Here is a 26,830-nt window from a genome sequence, read left to right on the forward strand (position 1 = left end):
AGAACAGGCGTCCAAATAATTTGGAGAAATGTTATTACAGAAATAAGTTGAAGCTAGAGGCTTTTTACTGCTGAAAGGGGTTTATTTACTGTATAGTTCTCAAAAACTGTGCATTTTAATCACTCAGTGTAGAGAACTGAAGCAAGTAGGTTTGTGTAGCAGACTTCAGCACTCAATTAAAAAAAAAAAAGTAGCAAAGAAAATCTGAAGGCTCTTTACTAGTGCCTGAAATTTCCTACATCCCATGGCTGTGGAAAAAGCAATTGTTTTTGTATCAGGTTTCACTGCTGCAGACTTACTGTGACTGCTGTTCTAAAGATAACATTTCAATAATTCTTTCTTTGGAATAGACAAAGTAGAATTTTACTACAAGTTGTCTAATTTGAAGATTTTTGGGTTAATGAATAAAATCAGAGTGCAAGGAATAATAATTTAATTGATTGTTCAGCAAACAGTACTTCTGCTATACATTCATTCTGAAATAAACATCAGCTTTATTAAATTATGCTAAACATCTGTAAAAAGGTAATACACATTTTATTTTTGCCTAGTTCATAGCCTGTGAGTAATGCAGCGATGCAGTACAGTCCCTTACTTTTGTTAGTTTACTTGCATCAGTAATTTCTGAATTGGTCTCAAGAAATTTGAAAATGCTGAATAACAGTGCATTCAAACATAATTTTGATAAACTGTTTTGAGTACCATTTGTTACTATGAGTTGTGTTTGTTTGAACACTAAAATGCTTTGTTGCTAGGTGCTGAATAACACTCAAGAACTAGTAATAAAGACTTTTTCTGTCTTTATATGTGGACTTGATTGCCTTGTAGGCTCAGTATCTTCTAGTGTAAGAAAAAAAATTCCTTGTTCAGGCTGAACTGTTATGTATAAATTATCATTTTCTGCAGGAGGTACTTGCATACTTCTCTTGTCCTATGACCACACACTAATTCCCAAAGTTTGGGATGACTTTTTTTTTATCCTTCTAAGTATGAAATAGGATGACAGGACAGAGAAGCAAAAACAAAGTCCTTGTCTGGATGGATGAGGTTGCTTGTTTTGTTCTCATAAACGCTCCCTGCTCTCTAAACACAGGTCTGGCAGATACTCTGTTCTCTTTTTGTCTCTCTCTGGCCTATGAGAGCCCGCTTAGGACTTGTACCTCCTCTTACAAGACAGCTGCTCTCTCTTTTGACACAGTTAAGGTCACACATTGGGTCTCAGTACAGAGCAGGAAGTCACCTGAGATTTCTGGTTTTCTCCCATTGTCCACCAGCAAGGTCTGTTGGCCCTTTCAGACTACCAGCAACATTTGATAGCATGGTCATCTTTTGACAGAGGACTGTTTGAAAACCAGACTAAGTCCCTGATTTTTTTAGTTTTATTTTTGCAGATCATCCTTATTTCATAAAGCATCTTGTTCCCATTTCTGCCTCGATGACAGTAAAAATTCTTGGTACGTGGCGGATAGTCTGGCTTGCATTGAATTCTTACACGTATTTTTTGCTGCCTATAATTAAATTTTGTTAATATGTCACAGCCTCCTGTTAACATTATTGAAGCATAAGTTGGGGTGTTAGTGTAGACTTGGTTGTCTCTATGTGGGGGGTATGGCATCCCCAGGAGAAGAAATCCAGGTTTCTTTTGAAATAATACATTTCACTTGAGAGTATTCCTCACTGAGTACTGCATGCCCAAACCAACATTTTTTTATGATCACAAGTTAGTGCACTGCAGAGATTTATTGTCCTTCCATTTTTAGTGTGTGTTGTTATCCGTTGATCATGGGCCTTGGCCACTTTTCACAAATAGCTTTAACTTGTTATAAGAAGGTTGCTATGGATTTCAAGTTCTCCTTTCCAAGAAGTACTCTGTGCTATCATAAACAGCTGGGGAAAAAAATCCCACTCAGTTTCCTTTTCAGTTCTGTTATCTTCAACTGTAAGTCAAAAATGCAGTAGGAAGCTCCTAAGAATTCTTCAAATACTATCTATCTATCATAATCTTTTTGTACTTCTGTACAGTTTATTTAAAATTCATCCTTTTTCACTCTTTTAAAAGGCTTTAGTATAAATATTTGTAGCCACAACTACTTAGATTGCAGCAGTGCCTAAAATTACCTCAGTTCATTTAAAACACGGGGGAAGACCTCTTCTCTGAAAAGAGAAACCTGGGATACAGGACTTCACAGTGTACCACATTACTCTAGTTTTTTAAATAGATGGAATTAGACTCATCATAAGAGGGCTCTCTAAATTATGTTTGGTTTATAGTGTGGATTAGGAGGATCCAGAGCAAGGAAGGGGGAAGTTAGACCGGGAAGGGGACTTCTGGAAAATCTTAAATCCCCCTCTCCCTTTCTGTCTTCTACCCTCCATATTTCATATTTCTCTTTGTCACTTCAAGGCAGTGGCTGCAGGATTTATACACATTTGAAGCTTCATACTGCATATATTAACCTGAGAAGTGCTACCTTCAAAGCTGCATTGTAAAGCCTTTTTCCATGTTTTTTGTTTTTATCATAGAAATTCTCATTGAATCTGCAGGAGGACAGATTTCTGATCTATCTCAATTTTTTCCTAGTATCAGTTGCAAAGCAAAAAGTCTCATATGAGTACATTTCACTCACTGTTGTCTTCCCACAAATTTTTGTAGTGGGATCCTCACACGTGCAGACAAACATGCACACTTGCGTAGTTCTTTTCATCTTGATTTTTTAAAGGGAAAGTTCATTACCTTCTTAAAATGAGACTTTTTATAATTACACAACTGATGCAGCTGAAACAGTCAGATCTAACTGTCCAGTCTCTTGAATCAGAGTTGAGGAAGTAAACACTTCTGAGCTTAATCTGAGAGTGGCCAGAAATGCATGAGTTAATGCCATTTAATTGTTATTGAAATGAGAATAGCACCCAAGCAGGAGGTTTGGTTAATGCATAGATTTTGTGGTGCTTATCAGCAGAAGGTGGCGTTTAAACCACCAAATAGAGAAAGAAGCTTTGAGACATTTTAATGACAATAGGGGAAACAACACAAACAAATTGCTTGTTGCTCCCACTGCAAAGCTGGGAGAAAGCGCATTCCTGCTTGAAGCAGGATGGAGAAACATTGACTTTGAATCCATGGTGCTTGAAGCTTGTCTCTAGAATTGTTTCTGGAGTTGGTGATGTTGAGCTGCTAGGCTGCCTGTGTTATGACACCCGTGTTTAGGGGTGTTCCAAAGCCTTACCCTGGCCTGTCTCTCTCCCTGGTATGTGCAGCAGCTCCAGAAGCACTTACATTTCCAAGGCTGTGTCTGTCCTGTCAGCACCAAGGAGCGACACGTGCCTTTTTTCCTCCTCACACCACTTCCCCTGGAGCATGTCAGCTCTCCTGAGTGCACAGAGGCGCCAGCCCTTTTCCTTTCTTTGGGTTTAAGTCCAAGGCACAGGCTAAATCCAGCCTGCCAGGCATGTGCCATGTGCTGGGAATGAGAGCATGTATCCTGCCCTGCATGGTCAGAGGCAGTGTCAGGATGATGTGACCACCAACTTTCCAGGCTGCAGCTGTCTTGAGGCTTCTGGAGGGAGTGCACAGTTAAAAATGCGGGTGGCAGCCCCTCGGTACCCTGAGAGTGGCACTTTTTGTGCAGGGCATAAACTACAGCCAGCCTGTTTCTCTGTTACTGCCCAGCGCATGCCATGGTTTAACCCCAGCTGGCAACTAATACCACACAGCCCTTCAATGCCTCTCCACCAAGTGGGCTAGGGATAAGAATCTTAAAAAAAAAAAAATCAAGCAAACAAAACCAAACCCAGAAATCTGTGGGTTGAGACAAGAACACCTTAATAATTGAAACAGAGTAAAATATGCTAGTAATACTAATAATAACAAAAACAGTAACAGTCATGTAGAGAGAGAAAAAAATAAAATCCAAGAGAAACAAGTGATGCACAGTACAGTTGCTCACCACCTGCTGGAGGACAACCAATCTCCCCCTGAAGAGTGATCAGCAGCTCCCAACCAGTTATCACCAGTTTAAATACTGGGCAATATATTTTATAGCATACAACATCCCTTTGGCCAGTTCAGGTCAGCTGTCCCAGCCACGCTCCCTCCCAGCTTCTTGTATCCCTCCTCACTTGGCAGATCACGAGAAATCCTTGACTTGGGATAAGCACTGCTCAGCAACAACCAAAACATCAGTGTGTTATCAACATTATTCTCATACTGAATCCAAAACTCAGCACTGCACCAGCTACTAAGAAGAAAAATTAACTTTATCCCAGCCAAAACCAGGGCAACCTGACTGGTTTTCAATGTTCAGACAAAAGGGGTGATGTGAATCAATTGTAAACAAAAATAAATAAATACTAATTAAAAAAACTACAAAACTCTTTGAAAGTATGTTGAGGAAAGTAACATCTAATTGATACTGATATTTTCCCCGTGTTCACTTTTCTGTCAGTGAAACTGAAGCATTTTTATGGGTTTCGCTAATTCTAAATGTGGTCTTAATATCAGAACTATTTTTTCAACTAGTAAGTCGCTTGTTTTTATCTTAATTTCATTCTTCACATTACAATTATAGAAAATAATTAATCTCTTTTTTTTTGTTTCCAATCAATTTTTTATCTTCTCAGGTTTGGTAAATTTGAAATTACCGTAGGCAGTTGTTCCTTTAAACTTACGAAGTGCTTATCTGACAAATCAGCAGCAATCTAAAACAGATTTTTTCCACTCATAAATACAATAAAGCACAATCCACTCCCATCATGGGGGTTTGGAGTTACAAGTCATCACTTTTGATTTGAGACATCAAAAATCTCATGTAAACATTTTACCTCAGCTCTGTGGCTGTGGCGTGCTTGGCGCCAGACTGTGAGACTTTCCTCAGACATTTGTGCTGCACTGTGTCAAACTTGGTGCTCTGGGACCACGCACTGTGAAAGCATTCACGGTGAGTAAGGGTGGCCCAGGCTGGTCCCACATTAATGGGAACTTCAGCAGAAAATCTGGGAAAAATTGTTAATTGTGTGTATATGTATTTATACCTCAAGAAGTGACAGCTGAAAATAGAGTGTCCAGGGAGGATGAAAAGTGATATACCCCAGTTCTTTTGTACTGTACCTGGTGTTATTTTCCTGTATTTTTTGCAGGCTGAAGCCAAGAGGCAGCTGAATGGCAGCATTTATATTTTTTTCAGGACAAGAGATTCAGGCTTTTGTTTATTTCTCTGTAGAAAGTGATACTTCCCACAAATGACTGCAGAGAGATGTGCCTATCAAGGATATTGAGAGTTTCAGATTGCTTTGATAAGAACAAATAGCCTACAAATCACCAGATAGGAAATGGAACATGGCACATTGTCTTAAACTATCTCTGTTAATAATAGGTTTTGCAAAGCACCAACATAAATATCTGGTAGTCATGTTGCAGGGAGGTATTCAATGGTCCTCATTCAGATATTTGAACGTAAAAAGTGTTTCATTAGATTTCAAAGTTTAGCAGGATTAGAAATTAAACACATTTTTGAATAGAAGATGTTGGCAGCTTTTTGCAGAGTTTTTGTTGGGAATTATTCAGGATTTCTTGTTAGTTTGTTTTTTAAGGTGTGAAAAGTCAGAGTTTGACCAGTTTGCTGAACATAATCAGACTCTTACATTTCCTCTACATTTGACTGTAGTACCCAAATTTTCTATACCCACACATTTCAGATAGGGGTCATAAACTGTGGGTTTCTCACCCATTTATTTCACATGAAGATGACAAACAGCTGAGTTTTAGCTCCCTGACAGATAACACAGCAATCTCTGTGCTATCTCTGTTGTTACTCTGAAGTTTCTCCCCTCTCACTGTCTAGTCTAGACCCGGCGAATCCCAATGGAAATTCCAGTTTCTCACTCCACTGTCTATTCCAGCTCATCTGCTCATACTCCTGTCCTGTCTCCTACCACTTCATTTCTACAGGCTCATGCCATCTCTGATATATTTCACTTGAACTGGGATTAATGTATCACAAAATTACTTGAAAAGAATCCGAATTTCATTGTGACTGCCATTTACTAGATTAGACATATTGGGCAATTATTTATACAGAAGCTAAAGTTTGGATATGAGCTTGATTGATGTGTGTAATTATTAACCTGAAAATTGGGATTGTTTAATTTCTCCGCTCTAGAGTTATACTTCCTTATTTTTTTTATAATAATTACTATTAGTGTCCAGCAGTCCTTGCGGACACGAAGATTTATTTTTTTAAATAATCAAAAGTGAAACACATTGAGCTTCAATCAAAAGTGTTCAACTTGTGGCAGTTAAATAACAGGATATCTCCCAAGCACCTGAAAGATATTTGTAAATAGTATAGCGAGAACAATAATTAATGAGTATTAAACATGCTGAACAAAATACTCTTAGTAGTCAAGTACCACCTTGGATTTCAAAAACGGGCCATTTCAAAAGCATCTTATTAGTATACATAAATTAAAATGTCTATAATTTTACTCCTTTTGAGATAGATAATTGCTACCAAGCTATCAAGAGTGGTATACTTGAAGCTTCTAACTTGCCTAATGGCAGACTAAGAAACGGATGCAATGCTGTAATATTTTATTCTGAATATGCAGAAGCCAGTGGGTTCTAGAGAAACACTAGATCAACATTTGCCTTCACCTCTGCAAGGAGAGCTACAAAATGAGACACAAAATGTGTCTTTTTGAGATGTAGGCATTGCACACAGCATGTTGAGGTCTCATATGAAACCCCAGGGTGAGACAAACCCAGGCTTATCCCAGCAGTGCATGGAGGGAGCACAATGGATTTAAGTTGAAACAAGGCAGATTTAGTCTGGATATGAGAAGGTCTTTCTCCACTGGCTGGGCAGTCAAGCAGCAGAGTGAGCTGCCAGAGTCTGTGCATTGTTATTCCTTGCAATTTTTCAGGCCCTGACTGGATCAAGCCCTGACTGACCCTGTGGCTGACCCTCTTGAGCAGGAGGTTGGAATGGAGACCTCTAAGGTTGCTTCCAACCTGATTATCATGTGAACCTACAAAACTACATCTGTCAAATGTAATAGTTGCTCCATTAACATCTGGCAACTGTACTAGGCTGTAGTTTAAGTCCTAAAACTACAAATTCCTACTCCTGGGAGTGGATTTAATGATACCAATAGTCCCCGTGAGCTTGATAGGATTGCTGGAAAGAATAAGGCATTAAAAGATCACGTCACTTGACTGGAAACCACTTTTCTTTTGGTTTTTGTTCAGCGACTGGACATGTCTTCCCTGAAAAGCCTTGCCTGTCAAGGAAATTATATCAAAGGCAAAAATATTATTCCTTTGGTAGTTGCGGTTTTACATGTTAACTTCCTGTCTTTACTAACAGGTTATCCCACCTAATTGCCATGTGAAAAGCCATGATTAACACAGGGAAAATTAATTTACTTTATAATTGAAAGTGGTGTCAAATAAAATGTGCTATAATAGAGGAAAAACTATTTGCTTCTCAGTTTTAGTAACCTAAGATATCAATAGGCTGCAAATCAAACTAAGAATGTGGTCTTTGTTGTAGATGTTGCTATTATTGTTGTTCTTTTAAACCACATGATATCCTTCTGACAGAATTGTTCAAATTTTTCTATGAAACTTCACCCTTTGCCCTTTCCACAGATTTGCAACCAATGTGATGCCCTGTTTCTACAGGGATTTATTTTCATGTATCAGTGTCCCCTCTGTTTTCACAGGTGGGAAAAAAAAATATTTGCTTGACAGGGTTATTTTTGACCTACAGTAAGAAATGTCTAATAAAAAGAAAAGGGGAAATTCAGCACTTAGAAGTTAATTTAATTTGTAGAAATATAATTGAGGACCCTGTAAGACGTTTTCCAGTGAGTTTACAGTAGAGGACTTGAGCAGCTCTGCATTGCTACTGAGAAGGCTGAACTTTCCTCTTCTTGGCACTACTCAACAAATGAAAAAAAAAAATCAGAGTTGCTTTCTCTGTGCAAGAATTTCATTTCATTAAGTCTTTTATCAGGCTGTTTCATGTACAATGAGTGGTGTTTTGTGGAGAATCATTTCCAATTCCAGAGCACTTCCAGATTGCAAGTTTAGTAAAGAGCTTTTCAGTTGAAAAGCAACAGTTACTGGGAAATATAGACTTACACTTTGACAAGAGTAGCTGGGAGCTGAATCCTAGGGAAGAGAAGATTTCTCTCAGAATTTGGTTGTAGCATTTCTTGGCCACTCCTGTTAGGAATTGTAGACTTACAGATAATCTGTGCTGAGTAAAGCACACTGATTTTCTTTTTGAGAAATGCCATTTAAAGAAGGCTAATGTGTATCCAGAATAATTCTTTAAAAGTTAAATCTTTGGAAAATGGTATTTTAAACTTCCTCTCTTTGAGATTATTTCCTTTAAAAAAAACATGTCTCTTAAAAACTCAAATCTGCTTGATCTGGGTTTGGCATATGCAGTTGCAGGTTCTTGCCTTCAACATCCTCCAAATTCCGATATTCTATCTGATTCTCTTTCTCCTTCATTTTTGTAATACACCTGGAGTCCTCTGTATTTATTAGAACAGGAGGCCAGGATTCCTCATGCCTAATGAATGTTGGCAAAGTGGACATTATTGGTTTTCTGCATTTGTTTATCAGAGGAGGGTGAATTGAGGGTGCTTAGCTACTCAATATGAAAATGTGCCCATGCTGAACAAGACCTGGTTTACTCACAGCATAAAGTGATTAGACCAAAGTGTAGCATGCATTTAAAAAGTTATGTATTTTTTTACCTTTACTGTTATTATCACCAGTTAACCTTTTTTTTTTATTAACTTTTTTTGTCAGTATCTGTATATATTTTCAAAATGCATTGCTTCTGCTTTTTTTTTTTTATTTTCAATCTGTTCTTTCCATCACTGATAGGAGGTTGGAATATATTCTAACATGCCTTTCTTTTATAAGCAAAGTTACCTTGCCAGGATCTGAGCCATTTCAAAGTTTATGAAAATTTTGAACTATGGTTGAAGGATAATTTAATATTTGATAATGTACCACTGATAATTTCCATTGAAAAATCTAATGTTTTGCAATAAATTATTTGTTATTAATATTTTCATGGAATTCTGGTTTAGGGGACAAAGAAAAGGGTTAAGATAAGGGTCCAACTAGTTTTAATTATGGTATACTTTGCATTTACAGTTTATTAATGAGCCTTATGACCTTGACTCAGCAATGCTATACTAAAGAGATTTGTGTGTGGCCTAAATGCCTTAGCATATTTCTTTTTTTTTAATGAATTTTCTTTTTTAACAGATATTAGCTTCAGAAAAATATATTCCATTTGTAAATGTTTGGATGCTTTAGAAAGGCTGTAAATGTTACTGTTGCATTTCAGCAATGTTGCAGATTGATATTTACTGGAGATTTTAAGTTAATTTTGCCATGGAAAAATCTTGATGCAGATGAATAATAATAATGTGGGGAAAAAAATTACTCAAGGTACACATCAGTTTGTCAGAAAGGCTTGGAGTAGAACCCAGACTTCCTGGCCAGTATTTCAGTCTGTTACCCATTTTCCTCTACCCTACTTTTCAGTATGTGATGGAGACTGCTGTTTAAAAAACAAAATATGTTGTTCAACATTATAAACCTATTATTAATCAACATTATAAACCTATTTTTCATATATCAGAATATGTGTTTGCTTTCTGAGGTCCTTACCAAGGATCCATTTTCTAATTTTTTTTTAATTTTGCATTATTCTTTGCTTTGTTTCACGTCTGTTCAATTTTATTTATTCCATGTTTTCTTTTTGTTTTGTTTTTGTTTTTAGTTGTGTCTGGTAAGTTGAAATTTTATTGGCCATCTTCTAGTCATCGTGTCACTGTGACGGGAACTTCTCCTCCCCTTCCCATCCATCCCCTTCCATGTCCTCCAACCACTCAGCTCCCATCTTTTACTTGTTATTGGCAAGACACATCGAACAGAATAAATTCTGCATGAAGTATGGGTAACTTAATGGCAAGAGAAAGGTAATGGGTTGCAAATTTTCTGTCTGTTTTTATATGATGTGGCGAGTCAAATCCTCATGTCTCCTTTCTTCAGTGACTGCATGGGTTGAACTTCAAAGTGTGCTAAAAAATTGTGTTTGGTTAAAAGGTTTCTAGGATAGAAGTTGTGATTTTCTTACAGGGATTTATTATTTTGGCATCTTTTACAGTCTCGTCATTACATACCACATGTATGTGACCCAAGGTGGGAAATAAAACTAAATTATACTAAAAAAAAATGCAGTGAAAAAGCTTTCAGTACAGTTAACACAGAATGGAATTTAATAATAGTTTTACTTTACCCTCTTTAATTCTTCTAACATTGAAGTTAATAACATGGTTATTATTTACCTTAATTGCAGTAGATTTAGAGTAATGCATATATGGGCAATATGCATATATTTTTAGAGTAGTATGCATACAAAACATGTATTTAGAATAATACTTAGGGAATATGTACCTGTTTATATTTTATACATTCTATCATGGCTGCCTATAAGACTAAATTCCCCTTCCTTTTTGTGTTAAGTAGTCCCTGAATGGTTGTCTTGAGGTACTATAATCAAAACTATCCAGCTATTTCTCCAGTGGTCAGAACCATTTTATTTTCTTTATAGCTGTACCTGTCCTTGAGTTCAACCAAACCTGAAACCTCATAAATACTCTGCACTAGCACAGGGTTTAGAAACCCTCAGTTCCACATTGTGTAGCATTGTGTCAGAGGCTAGTACAGAACCTGCCAAGCCCTAAATTTAACTGTATGCTAAATTTATTCTTGTTACTAGAATCTAGCAGCATAACAAAGGTGCTTCACCCTCATCTCCATTTCCCCCCCTCATGCCTCACAACCCTGTGGCAAACCCCCAACCAGTTCTCCCTCCCTCCCAAATGAAACGTGCTGTCATGTCAGTCTTCCCACATCTTCTTCCGAGCTACTGGTTGAATGTTTCAGAGCTAAATGTTTTGAAGTCAGCTAATTACAGTAGGTCAATCTTAGCTTTGCTTTGCATAGTTTCTTATCTAAGGGAATGCTAGGAAAGGTAGCATTTGCATCCAAATATAGACAATAGTGTTATGCTTCAAAAATTCCTCTCAAAGCAGGAGGGGCATAGGAAGAATATATTCTGATATGAGCTCACCAGGGAGTAGACACAAGGCAGGGGGAACAGATAACTGCAAGAATTGGCCCACAGGAACACTGAAAGCATTTTTTCTTAAAAAAAAGAAGGACTTAAGTGTTACTGAATTTATTCTAGATAAAGCCACTACTGCTTGATGTTTGCAAAACACATCTTTGATTTACATATTTTGCACTGTTTTAAAAGGAAAATCTTGTGAAAACAGCAATGTTCGCGAGGGAAAAAAAGGAAATTAATATCAAAATAATTTTATTTCTTAAAGTCAGATACAAAACATCCCCTTTATTCTCAATCCAAAGAAGGGGACAAGCATAATTAGTTTTAGGCAGATGATCAGAAAAAAATGGAAATAAATAAATAAATGGGCTTTAATTTAATGCACATTTTTCAAGAAGAAAGAGTTAACAGCCTATTGAACATGCTAGATTTTTTTCTGTGCTAGCATCACCAATGCCATCTATGCTGACTTTTTTTTTTTTTTAATATGACTGACATGATTTTTTGACATTCTATTTACTACTGGATGAAGGGGTTGTTGAAGTCAGTATAAATCAAACAATGCTGGCAGTATTTATAATGTTAGGTTGAGCAGATGTTTCAAATTTGCCTTCATTTGCATATATATTTTGTTTGAACATGCTCTTGCATATGTAAATGAGGAAGACATTTAGCTCTGCTGTTCCTTTAAAATCATTCCTTCTCAATGTGTTTGAACTGGAGATTTTAAGGGGTTATAATTTGAATGGTATTTCTTTGGCTTTTGACTTTGAGTTTTTTTGAGATCATGACTACATCATAAGTCTCTTATATAAGCACTTAAGGGCTTTTTCTCTCCTCAGCTTTCCTAAGTCAGAGATGATGAGTTTTATGTGTGTAAGCTTGAATTCATAGTTACTCAGCAGTGTGTCTTGCAGCCCTTAACAAAGCCAGTTGACCTCTGAGCCAGTTGTCCCTCAAAGATTTCTCCATTCTGGCTTGCAGCCCTATTCCTCCTTTAAAAACCAAATTATAGCGGATATGTTTGTATTGGTGACTGTTGCTCTGCAAGTTGTCTCATCAAGCTGGTGGGACTCATTTCCTTGTACACTGGGTAAGCACTAAAAGCATATGCTGCACAGTCAGAGTTTTAATTGGGAGTCCAGACAGAAAAGATGATCTGAGTGATGCTGAAGCTGTGGCTATTAAAGACCAATGTGTGTTTGTGCTGCCTCTCCTTATTAAAGAAATCTAACTGTTCTGGTTTATACCTTTAAAAGTTGGGAGGCAAATTGTTCTTTCAAGTCAGCTGATGGCAGCATGATTGATTTATTTTTGGTGTTTTCCTTTCAGAGCCTCCACAGTTTGTTGTAAAGCCTCGAGACCAGGTGGCTGCCCTGGGGAGAACGGTGACTTTCCAGTGTGAAGCAACTGGGAACCCTCAGCCAGCCATCTTCTGGCGGAGAGAAGGGAGTCAGGTGAAACAGCCTTTCTGTCCTCCATCCTGGCAGTTTCTTTAATAAATGATTTCACATGATAGAAAAGTATTTTAATTATTTTTTTAAAGATGTGGAAAACAAGTTTAGAGCTTGGAGATGCTGGATACTTATTTGCTTCTAAGGCATATGCATGCTAGGTGATGTCAGTCTTACTAGAAAAGCTATATGTTTTGCTGTCTCCTGTTTTCTCCATTAATGTAAAAATAAACCTGTGAATCAACTAGAAACATTCCAGGTTTCACTACTCTGATAATCTATTTCACCTAACTGAGAGAACTTTTAAGAAATGGAGAGATGACTTATGCTGAAATTTGGTTGAACCCCCAAACAGTCCCAGATTTTCAGAAAGTTTGGCTCTGAGTTTATGGTGCAGCTGTTAGTTTGTCATGTGTTTTTGCGTTTCTGGCAAAGTAAACTATTGGCTGCATTGATCTGCATCACTGAATGGGTAGGACTCTGGTTCTGGACTGAGGAGAACTTTCCAACTCCATCAGTTGACTGACAGACCCTACCTGAATAGGTCACCTTTTCTCCCAAGTTCCTTATCTGAATGGGAGGGAAAATTATTTTCATCTTCTTTGTAAAGGATCTTGAAAGCTAGTGGGTGAAACACAATATGGCACAGCAAGAGAATTGCAGTTTTCTTTCAGTTCTTTTGAAGGAGGTATGTGACACAAAGTATTCTTTATTGGCAGGAAAGAAGGAATATGGGATTCTGGTTTTCCTGTGACTGAAGGAATGAATGGTGCAAGAGTATATGACAGGGTTCTTTGTGTTACAAAACAATAGGGCAGAGAAATTGAGAACACTTGGAGATGGGCTTCTTTACTCTTATTTGCAACATTTTTGTCTGAATGTCTCTGTACAACTACTGACCAACTACTGCTGACCAAATTTAGATGATAATCTTCAGTGGTATATATGCAGCAGTATATTATGCTTTTGGTTTTTTTTTTTAATTTCATTTATTTAGCCACATATTGTCTAGTAATTTTTTTTTCTGCTAATTTTTGACTCTGCTGAGTGATGACCGCTTGCGATGATTGAGAGAAATGAAAGAGGAGGTCAAGGATAGGGGTTTGCTATTTCTGGAGAATATTGTGTCCCATTCCTTTGGACAATTTTTGGAAATGCAAAATGTATTTAGCCAAGAAAAAGAGATAAATATACCCTCCATGATCCTAAAGTATTCTTATTCATAAGTTGTTTAGCCAAAGGTAGAAATTCAATCCCCAACTGATTTTTGGTAAACACTATGTACTTCATACCCAAACTATCTAAATAGGTATAGGATCTAATTCAGTATTATACGAATTTTCATAAAACACAAACACTCTATTCAGAGAGACCTTCAGAGCATCTCTTTTTTTAAAAACTGCTCCATTTGTAGGAAGGCACATGTTAAAATACAGATAAGTAAACCGCCATCTGCATTTAAATGAAAGCAAACCAATGCCCTGGAGCCAGTTCTAAAAAAGAACATTGAAGCAAATTACTGAGGTTCACCGCAGTTGCTTTCACCATGGTGGTATCTGTACATTTCACATCTTCACTAGACTCTGTTACACTTGGTGCAAAGTCCAGTATTGATTTTAGAGAGTGTAAAAGAATCTTGAAAGTCTTACACAATTCGATGTGCACATCTGCACCTATTTTACCAATAAAAAAATCCTACAGAATCTATGCACATTGTGGTATAGACATGCTTAATACTTGAAGAGCAGAATGTTTTCTGTATAATTTGAAAAAAAAATTGTTTAGCTATATTAAAGTTATACATGTTGATATTTGAATTTATTTAACCTATTTTTTCCCCACTTTCTTTCCTGTATATCTTTTAGAATCTGCTTTTCTCATACCAGCCCCCTCAGTCATCCAGCCGATTTTCAGTTTCCCAGACAGGAGATCTCACCATCACCAATGTCCAGAGATCTGATGTGGGGTACTACATCTGCCAGACTTTAAATGTTGCAGGAAGTATCATAACAAAAGCCTACTTGGAAGTTACAGATGGTAATCATAGATTCATTTTATCCTTTCCAAGTTTTTTATATTTATTTGAAGACAGCAGTGCGGTGATGTGACACTGCTTTGAAATCTGTTTTGCATAAATGTGGATTGCATGTTTCTTTGAACATAAAAATCCTGGTTTGGCCATCTCTGTCAGGGGTTTACAATTCTGCATGATGTGTAACTCTATATTTCCATTTTGTACTTGGTAAGTATATTCAGTGTATGGATTTTTGTCAGATCTGTTAATTTTTATTTGACTCTTTTTTAGCTTCTCCCACTTGATTTAATTTACTTTCAGATTGCTTGCTGCTTGGTTCCTTATCCTTTTTATTGTGTAGCCATTTGCTTAGTCCTTCATTTACCTGTTTTTTTCCATGTTTCTTAATACTGTGTTTTAGCTAGGAAGAAAAAAAATATCAAACTGTATGGAGATCATCAGAATAACAGAAATTATACATCCCTTTTTAGGAGTAGTTAGGAAGAAATACAAGATGAGAAAGCTACAGGGAGCATGGCTACAAGAAGTAATGTGAAGCCAGTTTGCCCATTATCAGAAATACTTCTTCTTTTTAATAGCAGAGATACATGGGGAAAATACTAATCTTGGTATTTACAGAGGAAGAGGATAAGAGAGGATTTGAGCAGAGGGAAGCTGTTGTCTGAGAAGCTTCCATAAAATAGACCTTTGCCCTATAAAAAAACGTAGAAATAATAAAGTACTAGAAACATTCAGTGAACCTGTAGTATCAAATTTTAATTTATCTCCCCCTCCTCCTGGATTGACATAGGAAGAGTAGGGCTACATCCCTTCTGGCTCCTCACAAATTGTAAGCCACATTTCTTAATCCTCTTTTTTCCATGTTTTCAACGGGGAGAACACCATGGCATGGTGAGAAGTAAATTTACAAAAGTTTTCTGCTAATGATCTATGCCATCAGAACTTGGAAATAATAATTTTAAATGTATTTTCTTTACTATATTCTCTGGATTGATCTGATGAGTAGATGCTTTTTTATAATTTCATGGGACAGTTTTTGTTACTTCTATAAAAGTGAAGGCAGAATATGCTGAATATTTGTAAAGGTATTAGAATAACCTTATGAACGGTTTCCTAAAGGTAGGAGGAGTTGCCATCAACTTCAGCGGCCTTAAATCAGCCATGAATTTCAGTGTCATTAGATTTCTCCTATAAAGCACAGATCAGTCAACTCCTTACCTTTGCCAACTGCAAAGTTACAAACTTGTCAAAGTGAAATGCAAATTGGAAGTAGGCTTATTTTGTCTTTCTATGCAGAGAAGGATTTTAATGGCCTTAAAGTGTGTAGCAACAGGTTGGGACAAGAACTAAAGAATAAATAATGCAGTTGAAAACAGAGTGTCATTTGAACATGCAAATGAAATTATGGGAGTTGGAATTTAGCCAGAAAACCAGTGCTGACATCCTGTCTGTTGTTATGAAAAGTAATTTAGAAATATCTAATGTTCACAACTTACCAGAACTTCAGGTTTATATTTCAGCTACCAAACCAGTTTTTAATTTACATGAGCCCCTTGCCACTGCTGAACAGATTTATGACATTTAAAATTGTGGCTAAAGCGGATCCCTGAAACACAACAAGATAACTTTTACCTCTTTTCTGGATGAATACTACCATTCTTTTTTTGAGTGAATACTGAGACTGGTTTATATTTTTCTGTGCAGTATAATTAAATAACCCATCAATAGCACTTAATTTCCATTGTGTGAAAGATGCATTAAAATTGACGTAGACAATGGGATTGTGGGATTTTCTTTGTGGCTCTGAAGTCCTCATAAAAGTCAGAAACTACTGGAAAAATAGTTCATGGAAGAAGGAACTTTCTTTAGGAACTTTCCAAAATGGTTCTATCAATTTTTGTTAGCTTTACCCTACTGCTGGGCATCTCACGGTTACGACACAGCACCAAGATGAGTTGGTGGCATATCAAAAATGGTTATTTAAGCAGTGGGTATTTGTAAGGTTACCCCCTGACTGCCTACCTCCTTTTTCTCTGTCTTCAAATGCTGGAAGTATGAGCTATGTTACACAGGCCTGGCAGTGGTGAAAGATGGAGAAGGTGAAATCTGTGCCTTGCCAAAGAAGCTGGGAAGTCCTTTCTTTTTCCATTATCACTTCATAAAGACATTGGACTTGGAGAATGCCTGCAGGATAGCAGTGTGTAATATGCAATCCTTTCTATGAAAATCCTGTGTTATGTATCATTTTAAACATCCCTAGCTGTGCATCATTATAATGCACCCTGCCCTGAATAATGCATGCCTCCAACTTTAATTACTTGTTTAATTATTTTTAGTTTGTTTCAAAGCCTGAAGCAACTGCTGTTGCTTAGATGATTAGAAAATTGCTTCCAGTTGCAGAAATGTCTTTCCTGTTGTTTCTCCTGGCAGTGATTGCAGACCGGCCACCCCCTGTCATTCGGCAGGGTCCTGTGAATCAGACTGTAGCTGTGGATGGTACTTTAGTACTGAACTGTGTGGCCACAGGCACTTTAATGCCCACTATCCTCTGGAAAAAGGATGGTATCCTCATTTCCACCCAAGACTCTCGCATCAAGCAGCTGGAGACAGGAGCACTGCAGATCAGATATGCCAAGGTAGCCTGAACTGGCAAATGGGTTTTCTTGTTTTGTTTCATTTTGTGCTTTCACCTCCAGGCATTTTTGATGTAGTAAACCCTATGTTTAGAATTAATGAAAGGATACATAAATGTACTAAAATATTTGATACTTCATATTTTCAGATAGTAAATTCTTTATGCTTAATACCTGCCCAGGGCACATTATTTTCATAGCAAAAAGTGCTCTAAAGAGATATTAATTAAGAGAATTATTAGGTACTTAAAACATAAAGGGGAATGTATTTTAGTAAGACAAATCATTACATTATTTGGGCTTTAGCACTAATGGATTAAAATGATCTAGTTAATTCAAATGTTTTAAAACAAAACCTTTGTTTAGCATATTCGGTAATAGAACCACGTACACAGCTTTTTCGTAAGAGCTTTTAGTGTTTAAACATGCTCACTCATCAGTGTAACATAGCTTAAAATGGTTAACCTGTCAAATACCTGACTTCCTCAGGGACTTATAGTACCTGGCCAGTATTGCTGTTGGTCATGCAATGCACACTTTAAAATGTTCTAAAATGTGAAGTTATAGCATACTAGATATTCTCTGCTAGCTTTTCCATGGTTTGAAATGAAGTAATTTTTTTTTTTTTTTATTAGGCTGAATACATCACTTTACCAAATTCCGTAGGGTTGCCCTGCTGCCAGTTACAAGTTAGACTGGCTTAGAGCTTGAATCTCTAATTTTTGATCACTTCCGTTCAGTTCATCTGCTGAGGCTGGGACCTGAGGAGGATAGCATTTCTTTTTTGGGGAAAAAAAAAAGAAACACTTTTGAAATGTGATTAAGTCACATATGGACAAATAATCCAACATAGAGAACTGGATGAGGATAGCATATGGAGATTCTTTTTTGGGTCTGCTGTAGAGTGAAATTTATACTAACACAGGGAGCCCCATATGTATCCTGTGCAGTATTTAAGCTTTGCTTTAAGGATGACATGTTCTCCAGGGCTCCAGTCCTGATAAATCCCCAGGCATTATTTATGTAGAAAGTTGACAGTTGCATGGGGTCTTGTCATCTGAGTTCCTTCTCAATTTAGTTGTTAGGATCTCCGCAGAGTAAGGAATAAATGCTACAGGAAATGGCCTTCAGTTTGCTCATTACAGAATAGTTAACATTAAATTAGAATCTGCAGCATTTCTGAGTCTTTTGTGACTGCTCCAAAACAAACACCCATTTTTGCTTTGTCAAAATCATAACTTCTAATGGAAGGAGTTTCTGCTGCAAAATTTTTGCAGGCTAATAAATTTATCCATATTCATAGGGGAACGTGGAGAGCTGTAATTGCTTTTCTAGCCCACTGAGTGCCTGATTGTTTCAAATATTTATTCTTCTCCCGTTCAGCTGGGTGACACTGGCCGCTACACCTGCATTGCCTCAACCCCAAGTGGCGAAGCAACGTGGAGCGCGTTCATAGAGGTCCAAGGTAACTCCATTAGGAGAAAATACATGAAGGAAAAAGAAATTGAAATGGAGAAATTATCTGACTGTCATAAATTGCCAGTGGAGATGTGAGCAGCATTTAGCTTACAGCTGCTTCCTGTCCATACTCAGCATTTCTCTCTCCTTTTGTCAGAGTTTGGAGTCCCAGTGCAGCCCCCAAGACCCACTGACCCAAACTTGATTCCTAGTGCTCCATCAAAGCCTGAAGTTACAGATGTCAGCAGAAATACAGTAACATTGTCATGGCAACCTAATTTGAATTCAGGTGCAACACCAACCTCTTACATAATTGAGGCCTTCAGGTATGTGAGTCTCGTGTGATCTTGCTGTCTCTATGTTTACATGTAAGGTGTTGCTAAAGAACCACGTGCTAACCTGCTGTTGTGTGTTTTATTCTTAGCCATGCATCAGGGAGCAGCTGGCAAACTGTAGCTGAAAATGTGAAAACTGAGAATTTTGCAGTTAAAGGGCTAAAACCTAATGCAATTTATCTCTTCCTTGTGAGAGCAGCTAATGCATATGGGCTGAGCGACCCAAGCCAAATATCTGATCCAGTGAAAACTCAAGGTAAGTTTTTGATACTGAACATTTTGGGTGTCCACAGCAGCTGTCACAAGTTGACTAAGCAATACCAGATGCAGGAATTCTGGTAGCTTTGGACTGTTTACCTGTCTTGGCTATAATATATACTACAGTAAAATACAGTGCTTAAACTTGCATTTCTCTGTAACACAGACTCTGACAGCATGTTGCATTGCCTAAGGGAACCCTAGTATGTCTTATCCAAAGGTAGTTACAACTTGCAGAATAGCTCTTGCTAGCAAACAAAGTAATCCCTGTGTTTTTGAGTTCCCATACAAATCCTCAAATTCCATGGAAATGTTATTACTATGTCCAGTGAATCAAATAAGGCTTAAAACTGAGACAGGGAGAGAAACAGCATGTAATCTAAGTTGATTTCTGCTGCAATAGCAAAGAGAAAACTTGAAAATTTGAAGGAATTTGGCATCGTGAACCAGTAAAGAGGTTTTGGCAGTATGTTACAAGTGTTTCCATAGTACAACTGTTGGAAGTAAAATAGGATAGAAAGCAGTGCTTACAGATAGCCAAGTGGACGAAAAGTCTGGGTCGAAGTGAATGAAGGAGTCATCCACTGACTCCAGCTGTGACTGAAGTCCAGCTATGGATTGAGTCCAGCTATGTAAAATTAAAACTATCTTTGTATTCACTGTAGCCAGTAAATGACACTTAGGATGATGTACAGGGAATAAAGCATTGCAGCTCTGAAGCCTGCATTTTTCCAGTAGAAAAGCTTAGAGTCTTAAGAAGGGGAAAGATAGACACACTCTTTTTCCAAGAAAAAGTGATAGAGATTGTATTCTTGTTTGTTTGTTTGTTTTTCTGATCTTCCTACTTACTGGAGAAATTGACCCACTGGCTTATTAAGAGTGTCTGTGTTGTATGTTTGTTTCTTTGTTTGTGTAAGTAAGCACATGTTAGTTTTTGAAAGGAAGTTCTCTAAAGGAAACAAAGCATTTTTCTTTGGTAACTTCTCATGTTTTCTGTAGTTGGTCTGAAAGCAAGTCTTTCTCATGTCCCCTGGGGAGTGACAGGTTTCACATTGCTGTCTTTTGGTATTATGCATTACTCCTGTTGGCTGACAATTTCAGTGGATATGTATGGACAGCAGAGTCACAGCCCCATGGAAAATCAGGATTGCACAGGTTTCCAAGTCTGTTATCAGGGAGAGATTTAATAACCTTTTAGTGATTCCTGATTTCTGGGAATAGAGCTGCACGAGCCTGTTTTTCATGTAACGTAGTTTTATTTCTGGAGATGAGAAGTATTGTGTCTGTCCCGAACTAACTGATTACTGAACTGATTCTGAGAAACAGCAAATGTTCTGTTCACTCAGCTGAATGGTTTATAATGACATAGAGAAGCTTCACTGTTCTCTGGGCACCTAGTAGAGCTGAAAACCCAAGAGCCGCACAATAACTCAGTGGAAATAACAACTACCACATAAAATTTTCTCCAATTTTAAGAAATGTGTCAAAAGTGTTGAGTGTCAAGTCCTTTAGACCAGTTCTGCTCTTCTTCCAATATAATTTCATTTTTGTTTAAGTTGTGGTCTAGCTAAGAAAGTTCAGAAATTTCCAGTTGGCTTTTGTCATGAGCGTGGTATAGTCTGGTCCTAACTGCTTGTTCATTCCACCAGCCAAGATGAAGGTGGGTTGCTGTCTTCAGTGCCTTCATCCCTTCAGCACTACCTTCCTAGTAGCTTCATCTTCACACTTTACAGTCATTAACAACCTCATTCCTGGGTGTTTTCACTGACAGTCCCTGTCTTGGAAGCTTGGAGCCGAAACAAGAGAGCACACACATCATTTTATAGCACAGATGTGCAAATGGCTGAGCCTGTGAATCGTTTGATCCATATTGTGGATGACTCATCTCTTCTGACTAGCAAAGCTAGAACTAATTATTCCACTGGCTTTCCTGTTACATTCTGAGCAGGGTGATATTTAGGCAATGCTCCCAAACAGAAGCTTTTATCTTTAATGCTTTCAAACTTTGAGAGGAGGGAAATACTGTGATAATGGACTGTTTGCAGAACATACTACATGGGGATGTAGCAGTGACTCAGTGGAGGATTTTTTTGATTTTGTTTTTTTGTTATTAGCAATCTTGCTTGCTAAGAATCCAGATTTGTCACTCACTGACTACACATTAACCTCAGTAGTAATCACTGCAAGTACTTTTCATGAGTTTCCACTCATAGAATTTTAGCCATAGTCAGCATGGTATTTGTTTAAAATAAGGCGATCAAGGAGTGAGATGTGAATCTAGAACAGAAACTGTTACTCTGCTTTCCATAGTACATGTTTTAGATACCCTCTTAGTGATTACCCTGTAAATTTTAAATGTCTGGCAGTCATTCCATTTCAGTTAAATCTGCTTTCCAAGGGCTCAATATGCAAAAAATATGTGGTTTTGTCATACTATTGCGTGTTTTGAGAGGAATTTGTCCCTTCATGCATATGAGTAATCCTTCCAGCTATAGGATAGACCAAATATCAGACGATCCAGACAGCTCTCAACTGGGCTCTGCCTCCTGTTTACAGAAGCCTCTTGCCATTAGAGAAGCTGCAGCCATATGACTAATTTATCTTTTCTCTAGTTGTTAACATTATTTTGTAGTTGCTGCACTGTGTCCCTCTGCTCCCGGCTGGGGGAGCAGGATCGACGGCGGCTAGCTCCGACACAGCCAGCACCGGGGGGCACTCTCCGGAGGCACTGCCGTGTCCAGAGAGCGCCTAGCTGGAATAGTTAGAGGCAGCTGCGGCAAAGTGAAGAAAAGAGGGTCTCCGTCTGGGGGTAGAAATCCGGTTTTATTGGACACCAGGGGAACCAGCCGACCGGGGACCCCGGGCAGTCAGCTACACGGGGTTATAAAGGGGGCGGAGAACAGGGGTGGAACTGGACCCAGGTCCAATCGGGAAACAGGGGGGTAGGGGGCTACAGAGGAATGACAGTTGGGGTGACAAATGCATTTGAACTGGGGGCGGGACACCAGCTCCTAATCCAATCACTCGACGGGAACAGCAGAAGATTCTGGAACAACGGGAGGGGACGCTGAGTGATGGATAGGGGTCTGGGGAGGGGTTACAGTAATGAATTATCACAAATAAGGACAATTGGGGTGGAGATAAGGGGATTGGCATGAACTGATGGGGAGGGGAGAACCAGGGCAGAACCATGTAACAGGAGTGAACAGGGGTGAACAGAACATACCAACTTTACATCATCTGCAACAAAAATGACACACTACAACATCTCCCCCTTTTTTGTTTAAAAACAAAAGAGGACTTTGGGGGAGGGGAACTACAATTCAAAAGGTGCTGCATTCAATTTAGATGTTGAATTCAGAGTTGGGATCTAAGTCCTCAAACCAAGGTTGGCTCATTGGGGCTTCATTCCACGTGCACCCGCTTAGAGATGATTCACTTTCGGGAGTTGGAAGTTCAGGGGAGTGGGCAGCACGGTTGATAGCAAGAGGTGTGGTGGTCTGATTAATAATTCTCATTATCAACTTATAAACTATAGTAATGCCAACAGAAACACACCTAGCGATAAAAACAATAGTTAATACAGTTCTGAGAATGGATCCGACCCATCCTGAGATTCCCAGCTGAGAGAAGATGTTCCCCAACCAGTCTGATGTCTCTTGCTTGATGTCATGCACTACATCGGCCATCTTCATGATAGTTTTGCGAGCATCCTCGGCCCTTGATGACAGATTGAGGCAGCAGAGGCCCTCAAACTCCTCACATTGGTGGTTGTGGAGCAGTAACAGAAAGTCGATCGCTGCTCTATTTTGCAGCGTTGCCTGTCTCGTAACTTCCTCGTCTGCTAGGAGGTCCATCAGGGCAGCTGAAGTAAGATTCGCTTGTTTTGCCACCCAGCACTCTAGGTGCTCCAATTCACCTAGAGCCTTGGCTGCGGCCACCCACGGTAAAAATACCGAAACCGCAATGTTTTTGGAACGGGACCAATGAACAATTTCGGCGTCACACTCTGGGTCAATTTGATGGGTGTTCCTCTTAACTCGGGCCGAATCTTGTGTGACATTCTTTTTACGCCAATTAATAATTTGAGTATGATTGGGGGAAAACAGCGTCAGCTGTCCAAAAGTACAGGGACCTCCGGTGAGGCGAGAGGGGATGCCTGCCCATGCTCGGTCTCCGCAAATTAAAAAGGTGTTTTTGGGTAGGGTACGGGGTTGACCATAAAATGTGGAAGCCGCATTAATGTGTATAACTGTATTACACCATGCTTTTGCTTGGTATTCAATTTTATTTTGGCGGACTAACTGAAAGGATTTTGCCAGGGGAGAAGGGTTAATCATGAACTGGAAACATAAAGTGGCATGGGCAGAGCCAAGCAATTCGAATTCTGTGGGTTCCTTATCAGCAGGCTGAAGGCCAGCTAAAGTGTCCCTCCAAAGGATTTTAGGGTCGGAACTGGGGGAATTGACAACACTCCGGGGAAGGAATGATCTGAAGGGAGAAGCAAGGGAAGGGGGAACATCACCGGGTTTGAATGGGATCCCCACGAGACAGGTCGACAAGGGGTCTGCTGCTGATGCGGTGGTGAGGCAAAGGTGGTCTTGGCCGAGGGCTCGAGCAAGAGTCTTCCACACATTGGCCTTTGGTTGGGGAACGATCCACAAGGTGGAGGGATGGAACAGGGAAATCAGGATGAGCGTGCACAGTAGCATGATGGGGAGGTGGAACACTCTCAGGCCGGTATTGATTCTGATTCGACTCCAAGTACCTTGGGAGCTTGGAGCCACCATAACGAGGCAACACTGGGAGTCCTTAAGATGGAGCGGCTCGACCAGTTGCAACCTGAAAGGCAAGACTGTAGAGGAAGTGGTTAGAAGTGGTAGTGTCTGCATTGGTAATATTGTCCTGTCCTGTAAAATAGGGCGACTAGAGTGGGACTCCCCCCCCAGTCCCTCTCTCCTTGATGGAACCATGCCCGCCACATTTGTGTCCTTGCGCAGGGAGGGACTGCGCTTGTACCCTAGTTTTTTTGAGGTGGTTTGTCCCCTTGTGAGGATGCCTGCTTCCTGCGGAAATCATAAAATGCCTGCCGCAAAGGGCAGTCAGGCATCCAATGGTCCAGTTCCCCGCAAAGGTGGCATTGACCATGCGTTGGTGGAGGTCGTCGTGGGATGTTTGGAGTGCGTGGCCGTTGGTCCATCATCACGGCATCGACTTCGGTGTTGGAGTCAACGATGGACACCTTGCGCAATGGTTGTCGAGGTTTAGTGTCTTCTTCCATGACAATAGGAACCTTTCTGGCACACACTTCCAACATGAGCTGCAGTGTTGGAGGAGGATCCAAAGGAAGGCTGAGGATAGCTGCCTTGCATGCAGTGTTGGCGTTGGTGGCTGCCATCTCGAGCAGAAGATCAGCTCGGGCACCTTCGCTTCGGACCTGCAACTCGATGGCTCTGCGAAGTCGCTCAACAAATGATATAAAAGGTTCATCTGATAATTGGAATATTCTAGAAAATGACTGAACCGGGGCGACTGGCCGCAGGGAGAGGAAGGCTTTCTCTGCCACTTTTGCACTTTGTTTCAAAGACTCCCGGGGGATAACCCTAGCTTGAGTTGCCCCATCTGCCCAATTCCCCTGTCCACACAGGTGATCAGTGCTAAGCACTCCACCATTAAGGTCTTTCCCAGTTTGGTCATTCTCCCACAATTGTGGGAGAATTTCACGAATTCCTTTTTTCCATGCCTCCTCCCACACAAGAAACTCAGTGGGGTTGAGGAGGCAGGAAAAAATTGTTCGCAGATCAGCAGGAGTGACATCTGATTCTAATAAAGTGGCCCTCAGGATTCCCCTGAAGTATTCACTCTCCCTAGAGAATTCCTTTTGGGCTTTGCACAGCTCCTTAATTGTGGAGTGGGGGAATGGGGTCCACTGTACTCGGAGCCTCCCTTCTCCCTCCGGGTGGTATGTGACTGGAGCTGCACTAATGATAGGAGCAGGCCCAATGTTCTGATTTCCTACCCCCCACCCCTCTGAGCCCAGAGTGTGGGAACTAGGAGGAGGGGCGTGGGAATCAGGAGGCGGGGTGTGGGAACCAGGAGGTGGGGCGTGGGAACCAGCACTGGGAGGGGAGGAGCCAGGCGTGGGAAACTGGGTGGAGCTAGCTGATGTCACAGGCTCCGCCTTAGGGGCATGGCAAGGAGGCGGGTCTTGGGAAGGGGGAGGAGGAATGGGCGGGGGCAAAGGAGGAGGGTCCACTAAGGAAGGGGAGGGGTTTGGAGGATGACATGGGGGGGGTGAAGGGGTTGAGAGACAGCCGAAAGGGATTATGGGAAGAAGAAGGAAAATTGGCGGGAAAAGCCATGTGGCTTCCACCATTTTGAGCTCCATAGGAGCCATTTTGAGAATAACTGGGGTCTGGAGTTACAAACTTAACTTTGGGGTGCAAAACTGGGGACTTTGGGGAGGGGTACAAACGGGACAGGAAAAGATCTCCAGGAGTCTGGCCAGGACTTCTGGAGCAGGGGGATTTAGGGATTTGAGGAGAGCCCGGGAGATGGCAAGAAACCGGCACCGTGTCGGGGTGGGCTGCTCCCCTCAATATTCCTCTTTTCTGAGGGAAAGAAGGGGTGGGAGGAGGATCAGGGGCAGAAGGACAGGGCAGGTAAGAACTCAAAGCAGTAGCAGGTGGTTGCTCCCCCAATTTACCCCGTGACTTTAGAGCCGATAAAATTTGGAAACTCCAATAAGTTAATTTTGCTGTTGAAGATCCCCCTGCTGAGCCTAATTGAGCTAATTTACTCCCAACTTTATTCCAAAATTGTATTTCATGAACATTTTCAGGGGTGACTTCGGGAAATTGGGTGAACAACCAGACCACTAGCTTTTTTAACTCCTTTTTAACAAATTCCACATTCCCTCCCCCAAGGATACCCACAACTTGGAAATAAACTCTTTTCTGGGGAACAGACAATTTAACACCCATGCCTGAAACCCCACAAAATCCACTTCCCAGATAAAAATGAAAAAGGGCAACAAAAAAGCTCCCGGCAACCGGTCCCGACTCTAGCTAATTCTGGGCGAAACCAGAGAGTCGGGGGAGGGGGACCTACACCAAGATGGCTCAAAGGGGGTACTCACCCTCGTCCGGCGCGGGGGGGAAAAATCCGGGAAAGTGGCACTTGCCGGGAACGACTCCTCGGGTGTTTAGAAGAGCTGCCGTTCCCTTCCCCCTCGGTGTGCCACCCTTAAAACAGGGTCTGCTCAACGAGGAAGGGTAGCTTGACGGCCGAAGAATCCAAGCACAGGCGTCGAGAGAGAAAACTCCCCATCTCCTCTGCTAAATTCCAGCCGCGGGCTCCGGGGGTGCCGTCGAGCCCCACGTTGGGCGCCAAGCTGCTGCACTGTGTCCCTCTGCTCCCGGCTGGGGGAGCAGGATCGACGGCGGCTAGCTCCGACACAGCCAGCACCGGGGGGCACTCTCCGGAGGCACTG

General features: G+C 40.2%; 1 protein-coding gene across 6 annotated transcripts in view; it reads left to right on the forward strand.

Annotated features, from left to right (window-relative positions):
- ROBO1 (roundabout guidance receptor 1) overlaps positions 1 to 26,830 on the forward strand; it is a 693,788-nt gene that overhangs the window by 613,445 nt on the left and 53,513 nt on the right. For 5 of the 6 annotated variants that reach the window (XM_038135498.1, XM_038135479.1, XM_038135509.1 and 2 more), the window contains 7 exons: positions 9,813 to 9,821; positions 12,498 to 12,622; positions 14,485 to 14,656; positions 17,085 to 17,290; positions 18,671 to 18,752; positions 18,903 to 19,071; positions 19,170 to 19,336. In XM_038135498.1, coding sequence (XP_037991426.1) covers positions 9,813 to 9,821; positions 12,498 to 12,622; positions 14,485 to 14,656; positions 17,085 to 17,290; positions 18,671 to 18,752; positions 18,903 to 19,071; positions 19,170 to 19,336 — 930 coding nt within the window. The remainder of the gene's footprint in view (positions 1 to 9,812; positions 9,822 to 12,497; positions 12,623 to 14,484; positions 14,657 to 17,084; positions 17,291 to 18,670; positions 18,753 to 18,902; positions 19,072 to 19,169; positions 19,337 to 26,830) is intronic. The other variant, XM_038135488.1, reaches the window with a different exon arrangement.

Source organism: Motacilla alba, chromosome 1 (genome assembly GCF_015832195.1).
Source record: "Motacilla alba alba isolate MOTALB_02 chromosome 1, Motacilla_alba_V1.0_pri, whole genome shotgun sequence".
Classification (NCBI taxonomy): Eukaryota; Metazoa; Chordata; class Aves; order Passeriformes; family Motacillidae; genus Motacilla; species Motacilla alba.